Genomic DNA, 18624 nt, shown 5'->3' with positions numbered 1-18624 from the left:
AAATGTTCTTCACAAAAGTTCTCTGTGTCTCATCAAGCCCAGGAAAGTGAAAGCCAGTCCAACAGCCTATACCAAGTTATTCTGCCTTTTTTTACAAGTAGGAAGAAAAAAAACCTCTCCATCTCTTCTTCTGGGGTAAAATCAGATAAAGGTGCCTCCGGAGCAGCTTTAACTAGTCTTCCAGGCAATTTACAGGGATCTGTAGTCGACATCAGGCCTTAAAAGCCGCGATTAATTGTCATGGCAACCAGGGCATCACACTACACGCACTTGGGCTGGGATACAGGGACATCAGTGTGCCCTCTTACCCGCACACGAATCTCAAAAGGGTAACGGGCTCCTCGAGGGGCTTCATTGTTTGGACGCAGTTAATCCTCTATAATAGACCCTCTTAACTAGGCATGGGGGACTCTCCCTATACTCCCCCTTCCTTTATAGGAAGTCTTGAAACCATGGTGCTGCTGTGGCTGCAGAGGGAAACTGCATTTAGGGGGAGAAGGAGGAAGGGGGAAACGGCAGATAGGAAAACAAAACTGTGGGTACTGTGTATTTTGATTCCAGGTAGGAATTCCTCCTAAGAGCTGATGTACCACTTTTTTCTGCACTGATCATATATTTTCTTCGCCATAAGTCTTTCATACAAAACCGATTCCCCACCTCTTTCATTACATCACCATCACTGAGTTTAATAAAAACAGGGAGTGCCATAACCACACCTGCAAGCTAGTTCAGTGGCAATCTCTGCCTACATGAAATCAGAGCAGAGCCATTAGTAAACACTAAAGCAGCAAAGAAACAGGTCCTTCCCTCCATTATAATTCATTTCTATGCCACAGAACATACTGAGACAGACAGGCAGAATGAGATGGAGATTTTTGTTGTGTTGCATTTCTCCACTCGCAACAATTGGGATTCAAACACTGGCAGAATTTACCTGAAAGCTTCTTCCCTAGCTTCCTGGTCATTCATTTTGGGATCAAAACACAAACTGCTGTATATTGCCCTCTAGTAAAGCTGCTGCTGCTTTTGGTAGGAGTTTTTGGTGTGGGTTTGTTTTTTTTTTTTCCCCAGAGGGAAGGGGTGTTGGGGAGGGGGGTTGAGGAGAGGTGTATTGTTATTTTGTTTTCTTTTAATAAACAGATACTCCTACTAACAGACCCATTCCCAGTCTGAACATGGTCACCCTACTAGCCCATGCAATGTGTGGGATTATTTCTGTGGGTTTTTAGGGTTTTTGTTAACCAATTAGATACCAACCCGGATTGTATTTATTTACAAGATCTTAAAACTTTAGCTGAGAGTAGGATTGTGACAACATTAATGGTTTAAGCTTCCTAAAACAAGACCAGTCCCAGTATCTGTACATCTGAGTGTACAGTACCCCAAGGAAGAGAGGGGAACCATGAACCAGAGAAATTCCTGCATTAAAGAATAAGCCAAAAAGCAAGTATCACAAATGTCCCATGGCCAAACTTGCTTTCACAAAAAAATACTCATGTTAACACCCAGACCTATAAACAATGACACATTCAGTTCATACAGACAAAAATACAACCCTCTGACCCAAGTCACAAAACTACAGTGTCCTAAAACTATGTTTCAGGGATTGGAAAGTAGTAATCTGCTCATAAAACTAATTTTCCAAGAAATTTAAGCATAATCTCATATTTGCTAAAAGCTGGATGAAGCACACTGTCCCCTCCCCTTTTTTTTAATTTTTTTTTTCTTGTTAAGAGAAAGTCACAACCTAAAGAAGCTTTGGGCCCTGATCTGGAATTTCTATTATCACTTCCATCTTTTTTCAATAGAATCACAATGAAGAATGGAACAATGGGAGATGGTCTCTGTCTGGATTTGTTAATCCTTTATTTCTCTCCTGGCAAAGTACACAGCCATACTCTTTTATGCTTATTATCTTCTACAACACCTATGTTCCTCCTTACCTCTGCCTATGGTTTTGGTGCTCCAAATACAACAGCTTTACCTGCTGCTGGAGAGATGTTGTTGTGAAGCAATACATCGGAACTGTGCAGCACCTCTCCACAGCAGTACTGCAAGTGAAAATGTAACAGCTAGGAGGATACAGAATTGATTTGGGAAGCAGGACTAACAGAAAAATGCTTCCAGAAAAGTGTCTATGTCAGTGCAATCTCGTGATCGTTCCCGAGGTGATCAAATTGGTGGATATTTTGCTCTTAAGAAATTATTTTGGTAACTGAAACTATAGGATTGCAGATCAGAGGACTCCCTCAAAGGCACAGCTTTTGGGAAAGCAAGTGCATGGCTGCTGGCTCTAGAAAGAAAGGGGCCAAGGAATACCAATAAGCCTCCAAGGTCACATCAGCCAAATAAAAACAGCTCATCATCATGGCTAGGCTTTGCGAATGAAGGTTTGGGAAAGGCTCCATCCACATTTATTACAAGCACACTGGTGGCTAATAAGGCCAATACGAGATAGACATGTCCGATTACAAAAGGCACAGCAGAAAGACTCCTTGGATGTATTCACCATGTAACAAATACGAGAATACTATAATACATCACATGCCATCACAGAAAGGGAGACAAACCAGTTCAGTGGCCACTGATTTGCCTATTTTTCTAATCAGCTGCAGCAAAGTTACTGCACGTGTTGGTAGAGAGGCAGAAGCGAGTCACAAATCCCACAGAAGCAATGCTGCACACTAGATAGAATGATTTTAGATCCGCTGAACATACATCTTTCTTATAGTTACTATGAAAAACCTATATCAGGGATAAGGGAAACACAGAGCATGCTTATACAAAGGTTTTTCATAAATGCCCATCCTCACTGAACTCAGGCCTGCCTAAAAATAAGTGAATTTAATGTGTAACACAGAAGACTATTGTCAATTTAGGGCTGCATCACGCCTCCAGCAGCACACAGCAAGTACACACAGGTCTAACAGCACAAATGCTTCCACTAGCTTTATTCAGACCCGCGCTAACCCATGCCTGGCCACCTTCCTCTCTGGGTATAATTGTATCACTTCACCTCATCTGAGGGAGGAAATGGCTACAGCTGATTGTTTACCAGCTGTCAATACTCAACAGGTCTCACATGTGTTCATCACCACTCTTCTCAGGAACATGAGCACTAGGGTTTGTAACACTGGAGAAGGCAGGACAGCATGGGCAGGAGGAAGCTAAGGACTTTGGCAACAAGCCAGACATGGTATTACAATACAGATGAAAAACAAAAGCTTGAGACCACAGAAAGATTTACTTTCCCTTCCTTCTTTCCAGTTTCTTTTACCTCCAAACCCTGTTTTCCCTACCTCCTCTGCCCTTGCTCCTCCCCGTTCCCTGCTCACAGCCTCCTTTCTTTCATCAGTCCAGGCATTTGTCCAATCAAAAGTTAACTAAAAACCCAGCTACAACAGCAACCTTTTTCAGCCAGGTTAATTATCTGTGATTTTAGTGAGCTGACTGTGAGATGTGACAGAAACCAGATTCTTCTTAGCAAAAGCAGAAGAAGCAATTTGGCCAGGAGCACAGAGGGGACAGAAGTGAGACCTCCTTTTGGCAGTTCACAAAACTGATTTAAGAACAAACTCATTACTCAGCCTTAGCTCATGTTTATCTTACCCAGCTCTGTGAAATGACTGAGAGGTTGAATCTTCACATCAGGTAACTCATGACCCTCTCCTAAACAATTTCTAGGCATCAAGGAAGGAGTGGTGGATTTGGAAATGGTTTCTTCCCTCCACCACTGCTTAATTATTTTTTTTAACAGTCTCCTATTAAACCAAATCAATATGTGTGTATGCAAGTGCATTGTTCATATGGTGCACATATTCATGTCATAAGTATCCCAAGGAATAGTGTCAAGATGCAAATCTCAGAAATTATTACAGGCTTATCTCTAGCATATCCTTAGCTCCTCCCTTTTTTTATTAGCAGAGTTTCACACAACATGATGAGCTTCAGCCAGGATCAGCTCTTCACCAAATGATCTCTATGCTGCCATACACATCTCCAGTAAAGTCAGCAAAACTTGTCTTTGGAGTCAGCTAAAAAGTTTCGCTCACTAACACACTTTCAAACCTCTGTGACAGCAACATCTTCTGTGTCTGGGTAACATGGTTTGTGGGATCATCTCCAGTGTAAGGAGAGTTTCAGCAGCCCCAGATTTGTTTTCTCTCCAGACACTCATTCTCATCCCTGCACCAGCCTCTCCACTGTGTTATATGTTTATATGTTTATATGTTTATAACCACGCGATAAACTACACTAGAGAAAATATGCATCTGGAAATACAAACCAACAACAACAGAAACTTTTTCCTATTTTTTTCCCCATCTGAATCAAACCATCAACCCGTTTCTCCACGCCACTCTGCAAACAGCTCCACTAGCACAATAAAGGGGGAAGAAGCTGGGGACAGAGTCAAGAATAGAAATGAGAAGTTAGGATTAGAGCAAGGATCTCTTCTATCACCCGCCAGGGCCTCACTCTGCAGTGCCAGCTTCATCTGACATCAGTTTCAGTGCCAGGCCACTTCAGGTGCTCTTGGGAAATCTCCCTTTGTATTCTGACAGGAGGTACCTCAGGAAAGTTAGATGCCTTTGAAAGTTAGATGTCTCTCCCTCATCTCCTGAAGCCTACATGTACTACACATTACTTATTTTATTTCTTGGCAAAGTTTGCCCATAAAGTTTCAAAGAAGCACTACAGTAATTATAGACCAGATGCTTCTGAGTACTATGCTGTATTTTATAGCAGTGTATAGCATTTTACAAGGATTAACTAATGAACAACTCTTCCAGATAGTTAAGTTTAATTATCCTCATTTTACAGGTGCTGAACCAGACCCAAGGAGGTTGAGAGATTTGCAGAGGGCCAAAAAACCGATTGGTGTCCGATCTTGGACTTTAAATCAGGAGCTACTGTATGTAACTTCTCCTCAAGTTCTTTAGAATACAGTATTTCCTCTCATCTGTTGGTGCAATACAGCTGAGAACAAAACAGGCAAAAGCCCACCCCTCCCTGCCCTGCCCTGCAACAGGTTGATTGAGCTGCATTTTGTCCATCAGCTCTGCTGCAATTTTTAGTCAAGCACAGTCAGGATAACACAGATCATCACGCTCTGACTTTGGTCCCAAAGCCCACGAATGGATCAGGCAGCCAGTATTCATAGGGCATCTCCCCATTTTTCTAACTCTGATAATATGTATATGATGGTTTTGGGGGTGATTTTTTCCCTCAGTTTCCCTTTATCACCTGACTGGTCTTTTTGTGCATGCTGTATTTTGTTTATCAGGCTTGAGCTTTTAATACCCGGTAACTGCAGCGATGCAAATGCGGCAACTACAGCAGCAACAGTTAAGGCCAAAAAGCGGTGAGATAAGCAGTATACTCAGTGGACACAGCAACTTTTATTGGAAAAAAGACAGGCTGTCTGGAGAAGACTTAGTTTTATAGAGTTTCACCTTACAGACCACTGAATGAAACATTATCTCTGTGTGTATGCAGCTGCTGGCGATTTCTCCACATAAACATTTGGTGATCTGCTTTGGATGGGCTGATCAACCAGTCTCAGCAATTCTCTTCCCAAGACTTACAGAACATTTCTGGTCCATCTAGAGGAAGGAAGGACATTATCCCCAAGCACCACTGGTGGTGTGATCGGAACAGAAATGCCAGTGCCAGAACTGTCTGAAAACTTGTCTCTCCCTACCATCAGTGCTGTCTACCAGTCTTGAACCGGCAGCATGGGCAGAGGTGATCATATAGCTTTCTCTCTCCGTGCTTGTTCTGGCCCCCACCTCCCTCACTTCTGACCACAAGCTTTCAACAGCTCCTGTCTAATGCCCAAGCTCTGGAAGCAAGTGAACAAGTTATCCACATATCCCACATCAGTTATCCATTTCAGCGGGTCTTTGCTACTGCTTCTCAGTCAAACGGAGCTGTTTCTGAAAGATAAATGCACACATGGCTGCTGCTCAAAGGAAAACAGTCTACATTTGGCAGGCAACTTAGTTGCAAGTTACATTTGCACCTTTGTTCCCTATCCTGCTTCCGGCCTGTCACACAGAACAGCAGCCAAAATGCATTTTAAAGATTAGGTCTGGTTTCAGAGCCCTAATCTTGCAAGCACCTAAATTGCTGACTAGTTGCAGCGACCAGAGTATGATCATGACTCATTTCATGCTTGATGCACGGCATTTTGCTCAAACAGAGCCCACATACATGGAAAAAAATAATCATTAAAGGACAAGGAAGAAAGACAAATTTAAAATTGTCAGAGTGTATGGTTCAAAATAAATGGCAGTTAAATACTCTCGAATGTAACAGTATTTCAATGTTAGTAAGAACATTCATAAATGAGAAAAGAAATCGGTATTGATTCTGTGGGCTCATGTCTCAATACATCTATAGGTTGTAATGTGAAGATAAATCTAATAAATTAATCTACCTGAGTAATAATAAGTTCCATTAACACACTAATACATACCAAATTGAATACATATGAACAATTTTAGACATCAAATTTAACGGACATTTTTCTACAAGTTAGAATGTGCTAGAATTTCATTATTTATAATGGCATGTTGAATTTGGGTAACTTGTAGTTCATCCTAAAAGATCTCACATATTTATACAGAGCCACAGACACAGAGACCTTTTTTCCAAGTGAGTTACTAGGAAATTATTTGGTGTTTAAACTCAGTTAACCTCTTTAGAGCAGGAGCAACTCTGAATCCCAGAGATTTCACTTGGTTAATACAAATCCAATGTAACTTCCATTTCTGGCAAACCCTTTAACCACCATCACACGGCTCTGCCTCACTCCCTAAGCGCATTTCTGCTACTGAACACTAGTTCTGTTGTCATCTTTTTGTTTAAATGAAAGAAAACCTGAAATTTTCCTTTTCAATGCCAGTAAGAGTGACTTCATACATGTATGACAATCATCACACCAGCTTGCCCCTGTGCTACTGGATTAAGTCCTCCAAATATCCTGGAATCTACTGAACGTCTTCAAATACATGATTCCCCCACCACAAGCTGGACACAAAAAACCCCACTGAAGTATACCATCAAAAAAATTCTTGCAAGCACTAAATCAAAGCAAAGCATCTTTGGTAGTAGGATGTGAAGAGGAAGCAGTGGAACAGGGTCTTCAGGGCTACCCACAGGTGGTTGTCTGCTCTGGGACAAGCTGGATAGCACTTCTGCAAATGGTAATCTCTAAATTCCAGGAAAAAAAGTCATTTTTCTAGAAAGCATCCCCCTCAGCACATCAGGCACCCAACAGTGGGGGTCAAGTACCCAAAATCTGACTGGAAGTTATGTGTGCATATCAGGTAGTTGATCACTACATATATTAGGGTGCTGGCTTTTTCCCCATTACAGTATATGAAGCTTGGAAACTTTTTCTGCCTGACAGTACTTAATCCTCCTACCCAGTCCAAAGAAAATTATATCTACAACATTGAAGTTTTATTTTCTTCAAGTATCAAATCCCATACCCATTAAAATATTTCCCAGCTCCCTGCTCAACTCTTCCCAGCCTACTTGCTATTTGCTGTCCTTCCTCACTTTCAGGCTACCCAGGACAGTCCCTACAGACCTCAATATACTGGCAGCAGGGAGTTAAAAAAAACATAATCATAAGAATTTCATGTCTGTAGCAGCAGAGAAATAAAATGAAAAAGAGCAACAGGAAATAAACATTTAGTTTCATTATGGTGCTCAGCTTCTAGTAAGAAGAGATTTCAGGAGGCAAATGGCCCAAATCAGGCTGCAGAGGCCACTGAAAATACAGAGCTATTTAAACTCCATAAAATACCTGGCCTCAAAATAATCACAAGGTAATTTATTTAATTTTAGTATTTTCTAGTATTTGTCTCACCATCATAGGGTCAAAAAACCCACAAAGATCCATGCAGAAAAATACTGCATCTTGGGAAAGTCACAGGGGCACCTGGGTAGACAAAGACCAAAATCTTGGTAAAAAACAGAAAGCACAGGGTAGAGTACAGCTTGTGCCTTACCCCTCCTTGGAGCATTTGGGCCCTACCTTTCAGTGACTCACCTCAGGCCTCCTCTTAAAGAGTTAGACATCTACCTCCTCTTTTCAAAAGAAGGCAGAGAGAACTCCCCCACTTCTACTTTGTAGCCACCATTCTCATTCAGCCCATCCCAATTCCCTCAAACTACCTCTTACTGTGAAAAGCTTTCAGCTAGACACCCCAAGGCTGTCACATTAAGGATCAGAATTTTCATAGCCTTGAGAGATCCGGGAGTGGAGCTGTGGAGCTCTCTCCCTCTTTGAAGAGGTTGATGAAGAGGTATCAGAGCAGGAACAGATTCTGCTATCTCTGTCCCATGCTGCCAACGGCTTCCTCTCTATTTCACTAAACAGGGGGAAACATTTAGTCTCCTCTTAACTCATTTTCCATTTCTACCACATGGAAAGCAGAAAAAGCCAAGTCCCATCAAAACACTTGCCCGATGAGAAAAGTAATGAAAATGAATGTGGCACAGAAGATAGCATCCTTTTAAAATCAGTGCAGCTCAATTCCATGCAGTGAAGCAGGCTTCTGGACACATGCACAACAGCTTCTTTGAGAAATAAACACCAGAGAGGACTAAGTAAACTAATGGCCATCACTATAAATGTTTCAAATTTTGTTTTCATTCCATCCTCAGCTAATACTGGCTTACAGGTTGCAATTAACATGAGGGTTTGGGAGGTAATAATTATGGTCTTGCTACTGGACATAAATTACTTAATTTATCTGTATTAGAGATGCAGAAATCTGTTTCAAGCATAATGTGCTTTTGTAAATTAACACTTTGAAGCCTGAAATGTCTTGGGAGATGAGTTGGGCAAAAAATCATCTTCTATTTCCAAACTTTTAATTTTCAAAACTTCTCATATTTTGCACAATCTGTTGAAGCTCTTTATCCCAAGAGAACCTCAAAATTTGTGTGTTCACAGAAGCCCTCAGGGATGCAGCAAAGCAGAGTTAAACCTGGTCTCCTACTTAAGTACTCCTTTCACCATGTGACCATGAAGTCTTACTCGTTCTCCATCCAAAAGAATCCAGTCTGGACATGCATTCTTGAGAAAGTCCAATCCTTCTTAACAAGGCTTTGACTCAGCTACATTTTCTGACAGAAAAAAAGAGAAGATTCGCTATCCAGCTCTTAAGTTCCTACACATTGCCACAGATCAGATCTATCTGAAGGCAGAGTGTAGCCTCTCACATCACATGGGGAACAGGCACTGCAAGGAAGCAATCGACCACCACACCAAGAGGAAACTGAAATTAAGGAGTGTCGATCAGCTGGAAGGCAGGAGGGCTCTGCAGAGGAACCTGGACAGACTGGAGAGTTGGGCTGATTCCAGCAGGATGAGGTTCAACAAGGCCAAGTGCCGGGTCCTACACTTTGGCCACAACAACCCCCTGCAGTGCTACAGGCTGGGGACAGAGTGGCTGGAGAGCAGCCAGGCAGAAAGGGACTTGGGAGTTTGGATTGACAGGAAGCTGAACATGAGCCACCAGTGTGCCCAGGTGGCCAAGAAGGCCAGTAGCATCCTGGCCTGGATCAGGAACAGTGTGGCCAGCAGGATCAGGGGAATGATTCTTCCCCTGTACTCAGCGCTGGTGAGGCCACACCTGGAGTACTGTGTCCAGTTCTGGGCCCCTCAGTTCAGGAAGGATATTGAGGTGCTGGAGCAGGTCCAGAAAAGAGAAACAACGCTGGTGAAGGGACTTGAGCACAAGTCCTATGAGGAGAGGCTGAGGGAGCTGGGGTTGTTTAGTCTGGAGAAGAGGAGGCTCAGGGGAGACCTCATCACTCCCTACAGCTCCCTGAAAGGAGGTTGTAGCCAGGTGGGGGTTGGTCTCTTCTCCCAGGCAGCTATCAGTAAGACAAGAGGGTATGGTCTTAAGCTCTGCCAGGGGAGGTTTAGGTTGGATATTAGGAAGAAATTCTTTACAGAGGGGGTAATCAGGTTTTGGAATGGTCTGCCCAGAGAGATGGTGGATTCACCATCCCTGGAGGTTTTTAAGATGAGACTGGATGTGGCACTTAGTGCCGTGGTCTAGTAACCACGGTGGTAGTGGATCAAAGGTTGAACTTCATGCTCTCGGAGGTCCTTTCCAACCCAGCTGATTCTATGATTCTATGACTGAAATTACTGTATCGGCTACAAACAGAAGGCTGTCTTAATAAGTGTCCCTATTTTTTACTGTGGCACCTACATAGCGTCATTTGTGGACAGACCTTTCTGGTGAGATCAAGGGTCATCCACCTTATCTAGGAAATTATTTGGTTATCCCCGTGTACCATGGCACATCCAAAAAGCTGTCACACTCCTTGCAGATGTACGGCACAGTGTTGCTGTACAGGTGCTCTAACCAAGCACAGCCAGGCTGTGGGGACACTCCCTCCTGCATCTCTGGCTCTTTAGCTCCAGCCTTACTGAGGAGAACATGATGCATGGGAGTTAAACCTGCTACCTCAATCATTTGGTGTCTCTGAGAAAAATGACTGAGAGAGAATATGTATTGAAATGTTTTCTTAAATCATGAGAAAAACCAAGTCAGAGAAAGCTGAAAGACAAGCTTCAAAACTGGTGTGTTTTCAGCAAAAAACTCAGCGAGACAGATGACAGACATAAATAACACAGACAGGTAGATTAGACAGTTCACAACATGAGTTTCAGAACCACCAATACTTACACACTTTACAGTCATAGCAATTTATGAGTCCCTATGTAGCTGTTCTTGTAACAGGTGATTTCAGCTGAGTTTGAGCTCAGCTCACAAGACTCTGAGCATGAGATTTCTCTTGTTGTTGGGTTTGGGGGATGATTTTTTGTAGTTTATAAAGTCAAGCTTCTTCAACAACTTCTTTTTCCTAAGCTTTCTTGGTAATTAGCCCTAATCAGTATTCAAGTGCTGATCTGTAAGGCTATCTGCTGACTTAAAGGAAGGGAACACCTCACTAATAGCCCCAGTGTTTCCCTCTCCCTGCAGAAACAACCCCGATAAGGACAGAGACTCGAGCCATCTCCAAAGAGACAGAGCCACAAAGAGCCCTTCTGATCGCTGCTGGCATCTGGCCTTCCCCTCATTAGCACATTAAAGCTGCTCTGTCCATCCCATAAGAACCACTCTGTCCATTCCTCCCTCATTCTCTGTGGAGCCATTTACGGTGCTGCTCCTTTGAAATCCCCTTAGTTCAAGAGGCAGTAACCCCTTCCCAAAGCCCACAGAACATCCAGTGTCAAAAACTCCCAGTTACAGACAGGCACCCAGTAAGTATCGGCATTTTGAATGTCATAGGTAGACAGAAGACACCCACATATTTTGCCGAACAGCCTCTCCTAGGGAAAGTCTTTTCCCAGTCAGTATGTGGACTGCTGGGTTTGGATTACAGAGGACTTATCATATCAAATCACACTAAACAATTCCTATTTCAGAAGCGGACGGGCAAGGCTTGTATCTCCTAAAGTGCAAATTCTCAGAAGCAAAAGCAAGGCAAGGGGTACAAAGCTTTCCAATCCTGGCTTCTAAACCTGTTAGGAAACCACACTCAGAAACTTTGAAACCATATTGGATGGATTTCCAGTATGTGCTACAGCATCAAAATGGAAGCTTTATGTACTTTAGCTCATCTTCGCTCCTAAATCAAAGCATTTTAAGTGTACTATGGCATGCCAATAAGTAAGTGTGCATCCACTGACATCAGCTGTTTGGAGAGGAAGGGGAAGAACATCTTTTTCTCAGGTTTTACAGATATTTCCCTTATTCACCCAAATTATTAGGAACATAGCTAATTTGCAGAGGTCACTTGCTTACAAAATGACAATTAAAAGCAAATTAATGACAAAAAGAAACAGTGGACAATTTTTCATCACTTGATTTCTATATCCTCTGCCAGAATGCTTTCCTATGGGCAGATATAACCTTCCCACTTCCTTGACCAAAAAGAATAATACCAACAGGCACAAGAAAGCCAACCTAGTTGCTTTATCTATGCTCTGAACTCATTTTCTTTAACTTACTTCAGAATGGTATAAATATTTTTACCTAAAAGGAGAACTATAGCTATCTAAATTGAGCTCTGTCACCATTATTCTGGGTGGACTTTGAAAAGCTATTTGTACTTGTAAAGAATAAAAATCCCAAAGGAAGCAAATTCTTTTGTTTTGAAGAAGAAAGCAAAGCAACTGAAGGTTTGGATTCAAAAATGATATGTTTGATCCTTGACTTGCTTCTCATTAAGGAAATGCCATCAATTATTTGGTTTGTTTGCCTCTCTGATCAGTCAACTGAAAAACGTTACTGCTTTGGGGCAATGTAACACATTGCCTCATTTCAGTATTATTCAGTTTCAGGTTCTTTCTGGTAGGTAAACCCCTCTGTCAGATTTACTATGTAGATACATGTTATTAGGAAAAAAAACCATTAGGTTATAGCTTTTGATACTTGCAGTGCCATTTAAACAGCTCTCATCTCTGAAGAATTAGTAGCTTTGACACACAGTTCACAGCTTCCCACTATACAGCTAGTGGGCCAAACTTCCTCAACTCCAGTATCAGGGATGAATTGGGCCTGTAACATACTAAAAAAGCAAAACTTTTATTCAACCTGCACCCAAACAGCCAGGCTTTCTGACAGTAAGAATCTAAATTGCTTTTGTTCATATAATTTTGTTCAATAAATCACGGTCTAGCTTAATGAATTATATTTATTAGCAACATTATTTTTTCTTCCTTTTCCTAAGACAGGAATTAGACCCTGCACTTTATGCACAAGGTTAAAATTTATCTGATAAAGTAAGAAAGTGAGCAAAGAAGTAGAAAGAGACTCATACTGCTCCTGAGAAAGTTTTCACAATTCACTAGCGCAGAGAACATTATTACAAAGGTATTTAAAAGATGGCATGGGACTGAATGGCTGAAATCACTCTTTTTCCATTTTCTTATTCAAGTTAAGTATGTCTCTAATATTCTGATACCCTTCTTAGGAAACTTCTGAGAACTACAAAATGCCATTTAGCAACAGAGAGCAAGAAAAAGCCCATGAAGACATCCTTGAAACAGCAAGATAAGGCACAGCTGGATTTTTATATATAGTATCCCTTAAGAAAGGACTAAGAGATAGAAGTGGGTAAACCCAGAAAAAGGTATATGCCACAATAGCAGTGCCTTAAACGTTACTCTGGAGACCCGACTTCATTGACGCAGCCATGGTTCTTTGTGTTTCACAGAATAATCTCATTTAGTTTCCTAAAATCACTTTGTCATAGCATCTAAAGATATTAACTCATGTTCCTTTCAGAAACTACATTTTCCTTCCTTGTCCTGGTGCCCAGGACTACAGAGACAATGTGCATATATAAGCAGGTATCTTATTTGTTCACTTTTATTTAGAGACATAATTTGTAAGAATGCCCCAAAGAGATTGTTTGGCAACCTGCTCCCCCCATGTTTCATCAATGTTTATTGTCTGTCCAGTTCCTCTAAAGAGGTGATAACCAGCCTTCCCAATACGAGATCAACCTGTAAATTAGCTCAAAAGACTTCAGGGGCCACCAGCGTTTGGCAGGTGATTCTCTGCCCTTCAGATCACCTAGGGAGTGCAAGAAAGGGAGACAAGCCTCCTCTCTGTGCTGGAACACAGCCAGACAATTGAGACCCACCAACAGGTATCTCTGAAATAATGCAGGTGCCAGGGTGGAGGCGTGGAGGACCACAGAACTCCAAGCCGCGTGATTTTCTCCTTATTTTCTTGCTTGCCACTATAGGTGGGAGGCAACGCAGAGCAGGTGAGTCACTGCTCATTAAGTGGTCCTCTACAAGCAGACAGAGTTGGTGGAATCCAATTTTGGCTTCACAGAATTTTGAAGAAGCAAGCAATCAAGCAGACAACATTCTTTTTGCTCTCCCCTGCAATACAGCAGGACAGGTTCAGTCAGAGACACCTGCTCAGCAAGTGTCCCAAGGAAGGCACTAGGCAATCCCTGCAGCTGGGATTTATGGACCATGGGTGTGACTCACAGGTCCAGGACCATATCCACAGTATGTAATCACGACAACATTTCCCCTTAACGCAACAGCAATTCAAAGCCACCCTCTTCCTACTCAGAACCATAGAATCATTAAGGTTGGAAAAGACCTCTCAGATCATTGAGTCCAACCATTAGCCCAGCACTGCCAGGTCCACCATTACACCATGTCCCTAAGCACCACATCTTCTTCAAGGATAACAGGAAGTTTGATCCTATTGCAGCAGATCATGTTCACCATCATTGGCAGCCCAGAATTTATACTCAAATTATTCCAGTAAATTCCACAATTTTGTTCGCATCCTCAGTCCTCCATGATTCTGAACCTTCACCTTTGTGTTTTACTTTTGTTTTCTGTTATGGCCAACTTTTTCCTGAGTGCAGTGTTTGCTGTGATCACTGAAATAGATTTTTACAGTCAAACAGCTCTGCTTTCAGTGTATTCTCTCTCAAACACCCTGGGGGGGGGGAGGTTGTTCCACTGTTTCGCTATTACTTGGGGATCTATTGAGTGAATAAAGAGGAGAGGTTGGAATGTGAAGTTAAAATAAGCTTCTATAGCTTGTAAAACAACTTTAAGAGGAACCTTCAAAGGCAATTCAGGAATCAGCAAGTGCATGGGTGATCAAACTGCTAAATATAAAGTGAGAGAAAAACAATGTTCGCTTTCAGCCAGTGTCTATCCCCATTCTTCTGCTGTCTTGTTTCCTCCCTGGCCACATCAGTCTGTTCCCTTCCTGGGCACAGACTTCTTATCAGAGTCTCTTGTGACAGGATAAGCGTTTTAAATTAGAGAATTCGATTCAGTTAAGATATAAGGAAGAAGTTTTTTACAATGAGGGTGGTGAAAAACATGCAAACAGGTTGCCCAGAGATGTGGTAGATGCCTCATCCCTGAAAACATTCAAGGTCAGGTTGGATGTGACTGAGCAACCTGATCTAGTTGAAGATGTTCCTGCTGAATGCAGCAGGAGTTGGATTAGGTGACCTTTAAAGGTCCCTTCCAACCCAAACCATTCTATGATTCTACCAGCTATAAGCAGGTTCCTGGCAGCCTCAGCTGTTGTCAACCTTTTTATTTGATGTCTGCCTGAGGATCCTGCACTTTGTCTAGCAGAAAACAGAAGCACATGAGCTCATCACAATGGGTAGATCAGGAATCTTTCACAAATGGGTCTCAAGCAAACGGTGCACACAAAGTATACACAGCACAGAGAAAGTGCTACCCTTTTCCAGTAGAAAAACAATTGGAAAAGCCAACGTTTGGTTTGTTCTGAGCTCCTGCTTTACAGATATGGCATACATATTTCTTCCTTTCCCTCATGTATTTGCATGCTATTATCTCGGTAGAAGATGAAAATATAAACATTGTGTCAGGATTCATTTCACTGGGTCAGGACTGATTTCACTGTATCAACAGAAGTATTGATGAAAGTCCTGATGTTACATGGACTGAGACATTAGTTCCCACAGAAAGTTGAAAGAAACTTATGGAAACGTAACTTGGACAAAATTTCCATTGGTGTGCTGTGGGATTGGCTAAGGATTAAAATATTTTAGTAACAAGTCTTCTCCTCGTCTATAAATCACACACATTTGAAAAAATTTTACTCTTACTTCATGTTTGAGGAAGAGAAAAGAAGAACACATTAATGAAAAAGTGACTGAGCTCCTGTGTGTTAGGGTGCTCCTCTGGGCAATGGGAAATCTCATTTCTACATTCAAGTTTGTGAATTACAACAGAGATTTGAACTTTGGCCACCAGAGCCAATTTCTACCCTTTTCCCCTTATAAAACAAACAAAACCCCTAAACAAACAAAAACCCAAAAGAAAATAAACCCATCACAACCTAGATATTCTCATTTCAATCACATATAAAGAACAATAAATATTGATTTGATGATTTATCTATGGCTGGGAGTCATATATATGCATAAGGATGGTAACTACCTAAACCATATGAACTAATCCAACACCTTGTAGCCACGATGACTGTGATCAATTTGATGACTCCCCAGCGGTCACTATTACCACCCTTGCACAGGAGAACCGATTGCTTTTGTATCTGATCCCTTCACTGCATCTTCATATATCTCTTGCAGGCCCTGAGAAAAACCTGTTTTCTCTAGTGTTGTATTTCAGGACTGACACACACCTCAGGATAACCAAAGAAAAGGAGAGCAGGATCTTGCAAACACAGGATATCTAAGATTTCACAGACTGTCAAGTTGAGGAATTGAGTGAATTTTACTATACTGAGAGTTACAAATCCATATGTACAAGAAAACGTGTAATTGAGTTGAAACAGCTCTTACTTGTTTCAGCTTCTTTTCAATCCTTCTCATGCTCAGATAACAAAAGATAAATATTTCCTCCCTTATTGATGCTTTGGAAAATCCTCCTAGATTGCTAATCGGTAATTAACTGCATGTAATAGCGATGTCCTGAGAGCAAATAGCTTCATGTATATGTAAACAATGTAACACTGGTAAGAATGGTAATTTCCTAACATTTGGAAGCTTGAAAGGGTCAACGACCTTCATCCTCAAACCTATCGAGATAGAAGAGCTGGGTTTAGGAGCTCCTCCGTATTACACATATCTGAAACTAAAGCTGGGACAATGAGGCCAACACTGGTACACACCACTTCATTGCTGCAACTGCTGTTTAGCACGTAAGAGTCATTAGGCAGAAGTGATGGCTCCAGCTGGCTTTTCAGACAGGAGGCACTGAATGGACTGTGTTTTGTACTAAAAACCTCTGCCCTAATCAAATGCAGTGCAAAGGAAACAACCGGCAGAGAGGTGAGTGTAAAGGATTAAAGTAAGATGGTTCCAGTGTTTTCTTGTGCCTTCGGTGAAATAATTTACTCCGAGTACCCGGCAGTTTTCCCCTTTGCACTGACCATTCTGAGCCACACGCACGGGCGAACCGACCAGCTCGCCTCTCGCCAGCATCCCGCTCCCGCAAGCCCAGCGTGCTGCTCCCTGGCCACGCGAGCTGGTCGGAATCGGGCAAAGATCCCGCACGGCGCCCCTCGGCACTCCGGAGCATCAGCCCGCGCCCGGCCGCTGCTGGCGGACCCGACCAGGAGCCCCGGGGGCCGCCCCTTCCCCGCCGCCCGCGCTCCAACTTCCCCGGCGGCGCCTCCGCCACCGGCCGGGCTGCGGCAGCGGGGATATCGGCTCCCTGCTCCCGCTGGCCCTCGCCTGTCCGCGACGGGCCAGGAGAGCCGGAGCAGGCGGGCGGCGTGGAAGCTCCGCTGCGGAAGCTGTGCCTGCGGGTACGGCAGGTGCGAGCGGCACCGGCGGGGAGGGCGCGGGCTGGCGCCTCACGCCGCCGCCTCGGAGGCAACAATGGGCCGGGAGAGGCTCCGCGCCGCCGCCCCCTGCCCGCACGGGGCTTCCCCGGGGAAGGGCGCTGCCAGCGCAACCCAGCGCAGCCGAGCCGAGCCGCGCCGAACCGAGCAAGCCGCCCCGCCGGCGCCTTCGTGCCCCGCCGTTCCCCCCTGCCGAGGGGGCCGGACCGGGTCGGGACCCCTCCGACGGGCGCCCCTAGCACCGGCGCGCCCGAGGGCGAGCGGCGCCGTGCCGTGCCGCGCCGCCGGAGCCCCGCTCCATCCCCTGGCCTCACCTGTTCAACACTTTCCTGATCCTCTGGCGCACGCTGGAGGAGGGCGCGGAGATGCCGCTCCTGCCGCCGCCACTGCCGCCCTCCGCCGGCAGGTTCTCGATGGTGGCCACGACATGGCTGGGCTGCGGCGGGTGGTGCGGCGGCGGCGGCGGCTGCGGCGGCGGAGGGTGGCGGTGGTGGCGGTGGCGCTCGGGGGAGAGCATCGCGGCGGGGCTGCGCCTCAACGGAGAGCGGGGTGCATCCCGGCGGGAGGGCGGCGGGCGCTGCTGCCGCCGGCGCTGGCTCCCTCGGCTTCCGGGCAGCGCCAGACCCTCGCCCGCTCCTCCCTCACTGGGCTGCCATGCAGCGAGGGGCGGGATGCTTCTGCCGCCGCCAGCGAGTGCCGCTCACAGCCGACGAAGTGGCAGCAGTTTGGCGACCCTCCTCCTCCTCCCACACCCCCCGCGCCCAGCCGGTGCCTCCCCCCGGCGTAGCCGCCGCTGCTGCGCCGCCTCGATCCCTTTTGTTCCTCGCCCGCCACCGCCCCGCGCTCCCCAAGCGCACGGCTGCCGCCCGGCACAACACAGCCTAGCACGGCGCGGCCGCGGAGCCCCCTCGGAGCACACTCGGATCCCGGCGCGGCGGCCGCGGAGCCCCCGCACCCCGCGGTGCCGCCGGGCTAGCGCGGCGGAGGCCGCCAGGGGGCGCCCGTGGCGGCGGCAGCGCCCCCGCTCCCCCACAGCGGCGGGAGTCCCGCGGGGCGCTCGGAGCGGGACCCCGGGGCAGGGGGTGCGGGCCCCCCGAGGGTCCCGTCCCGCCCTGCGGGTGGTGGCGCCGTCCCGCCTCCGGCCGCTGAGCTCCGCGCTGGGTGGGCGAGGGGTCGAGTGGGGAGCCGAGCCAGCGGCGCCCCAAACTTCGCCCCACTAGCTCATCGGTTTTCTTTGGAGTGTTTAGTT

General features: G+C 45.1%; 1 protein-coding gene across 1 annotated transcript in view; it reads right to left on the bottom strand.

Annotated features, from left to right (window-relative positions):
- SLC35F1 (solute carrier family 35 member F1) overlaps nucleotides 1–17892 on the bottom strand; it is a 243320-nt gene extending 225428 nt beyond the window's left edge. Inside the window, exon 1 of the mRNA XM_017830526.1 lies at nucleotides 17690–17892. Within this exon, the coding sequence (XP_017686015.1) occupies nucleotides 17690–17892 (203 nt within the window). The remainder of the gene's footprint in view (nucleotides 1–17689) is intronic.
- Nucleotides 17893–18624: the final 732 nt, after the last annotated feature.

This window comes from Lepidothrix coronata, unplaced genomic scaffold (assembly GCF_001604755.1).
Source record: "Lepidothrix coronata isolate B3197 unplaced genomic scaffold, Lepidothrix_coronata-1.0 Scaffold5, whole genome shotgun sequence".
Lineage (NCBI taxonomy): Eukaryota > Metazoa > Chordata > Aves > Passeriformes > Pipridae > Lepidothrix > Lepidothrix coronata.
The sequence above is the reverse complement of the archived record's forward strand: the minus strand, read 5'-3'. Positions and strand labels throughout refer to the sequence as shown.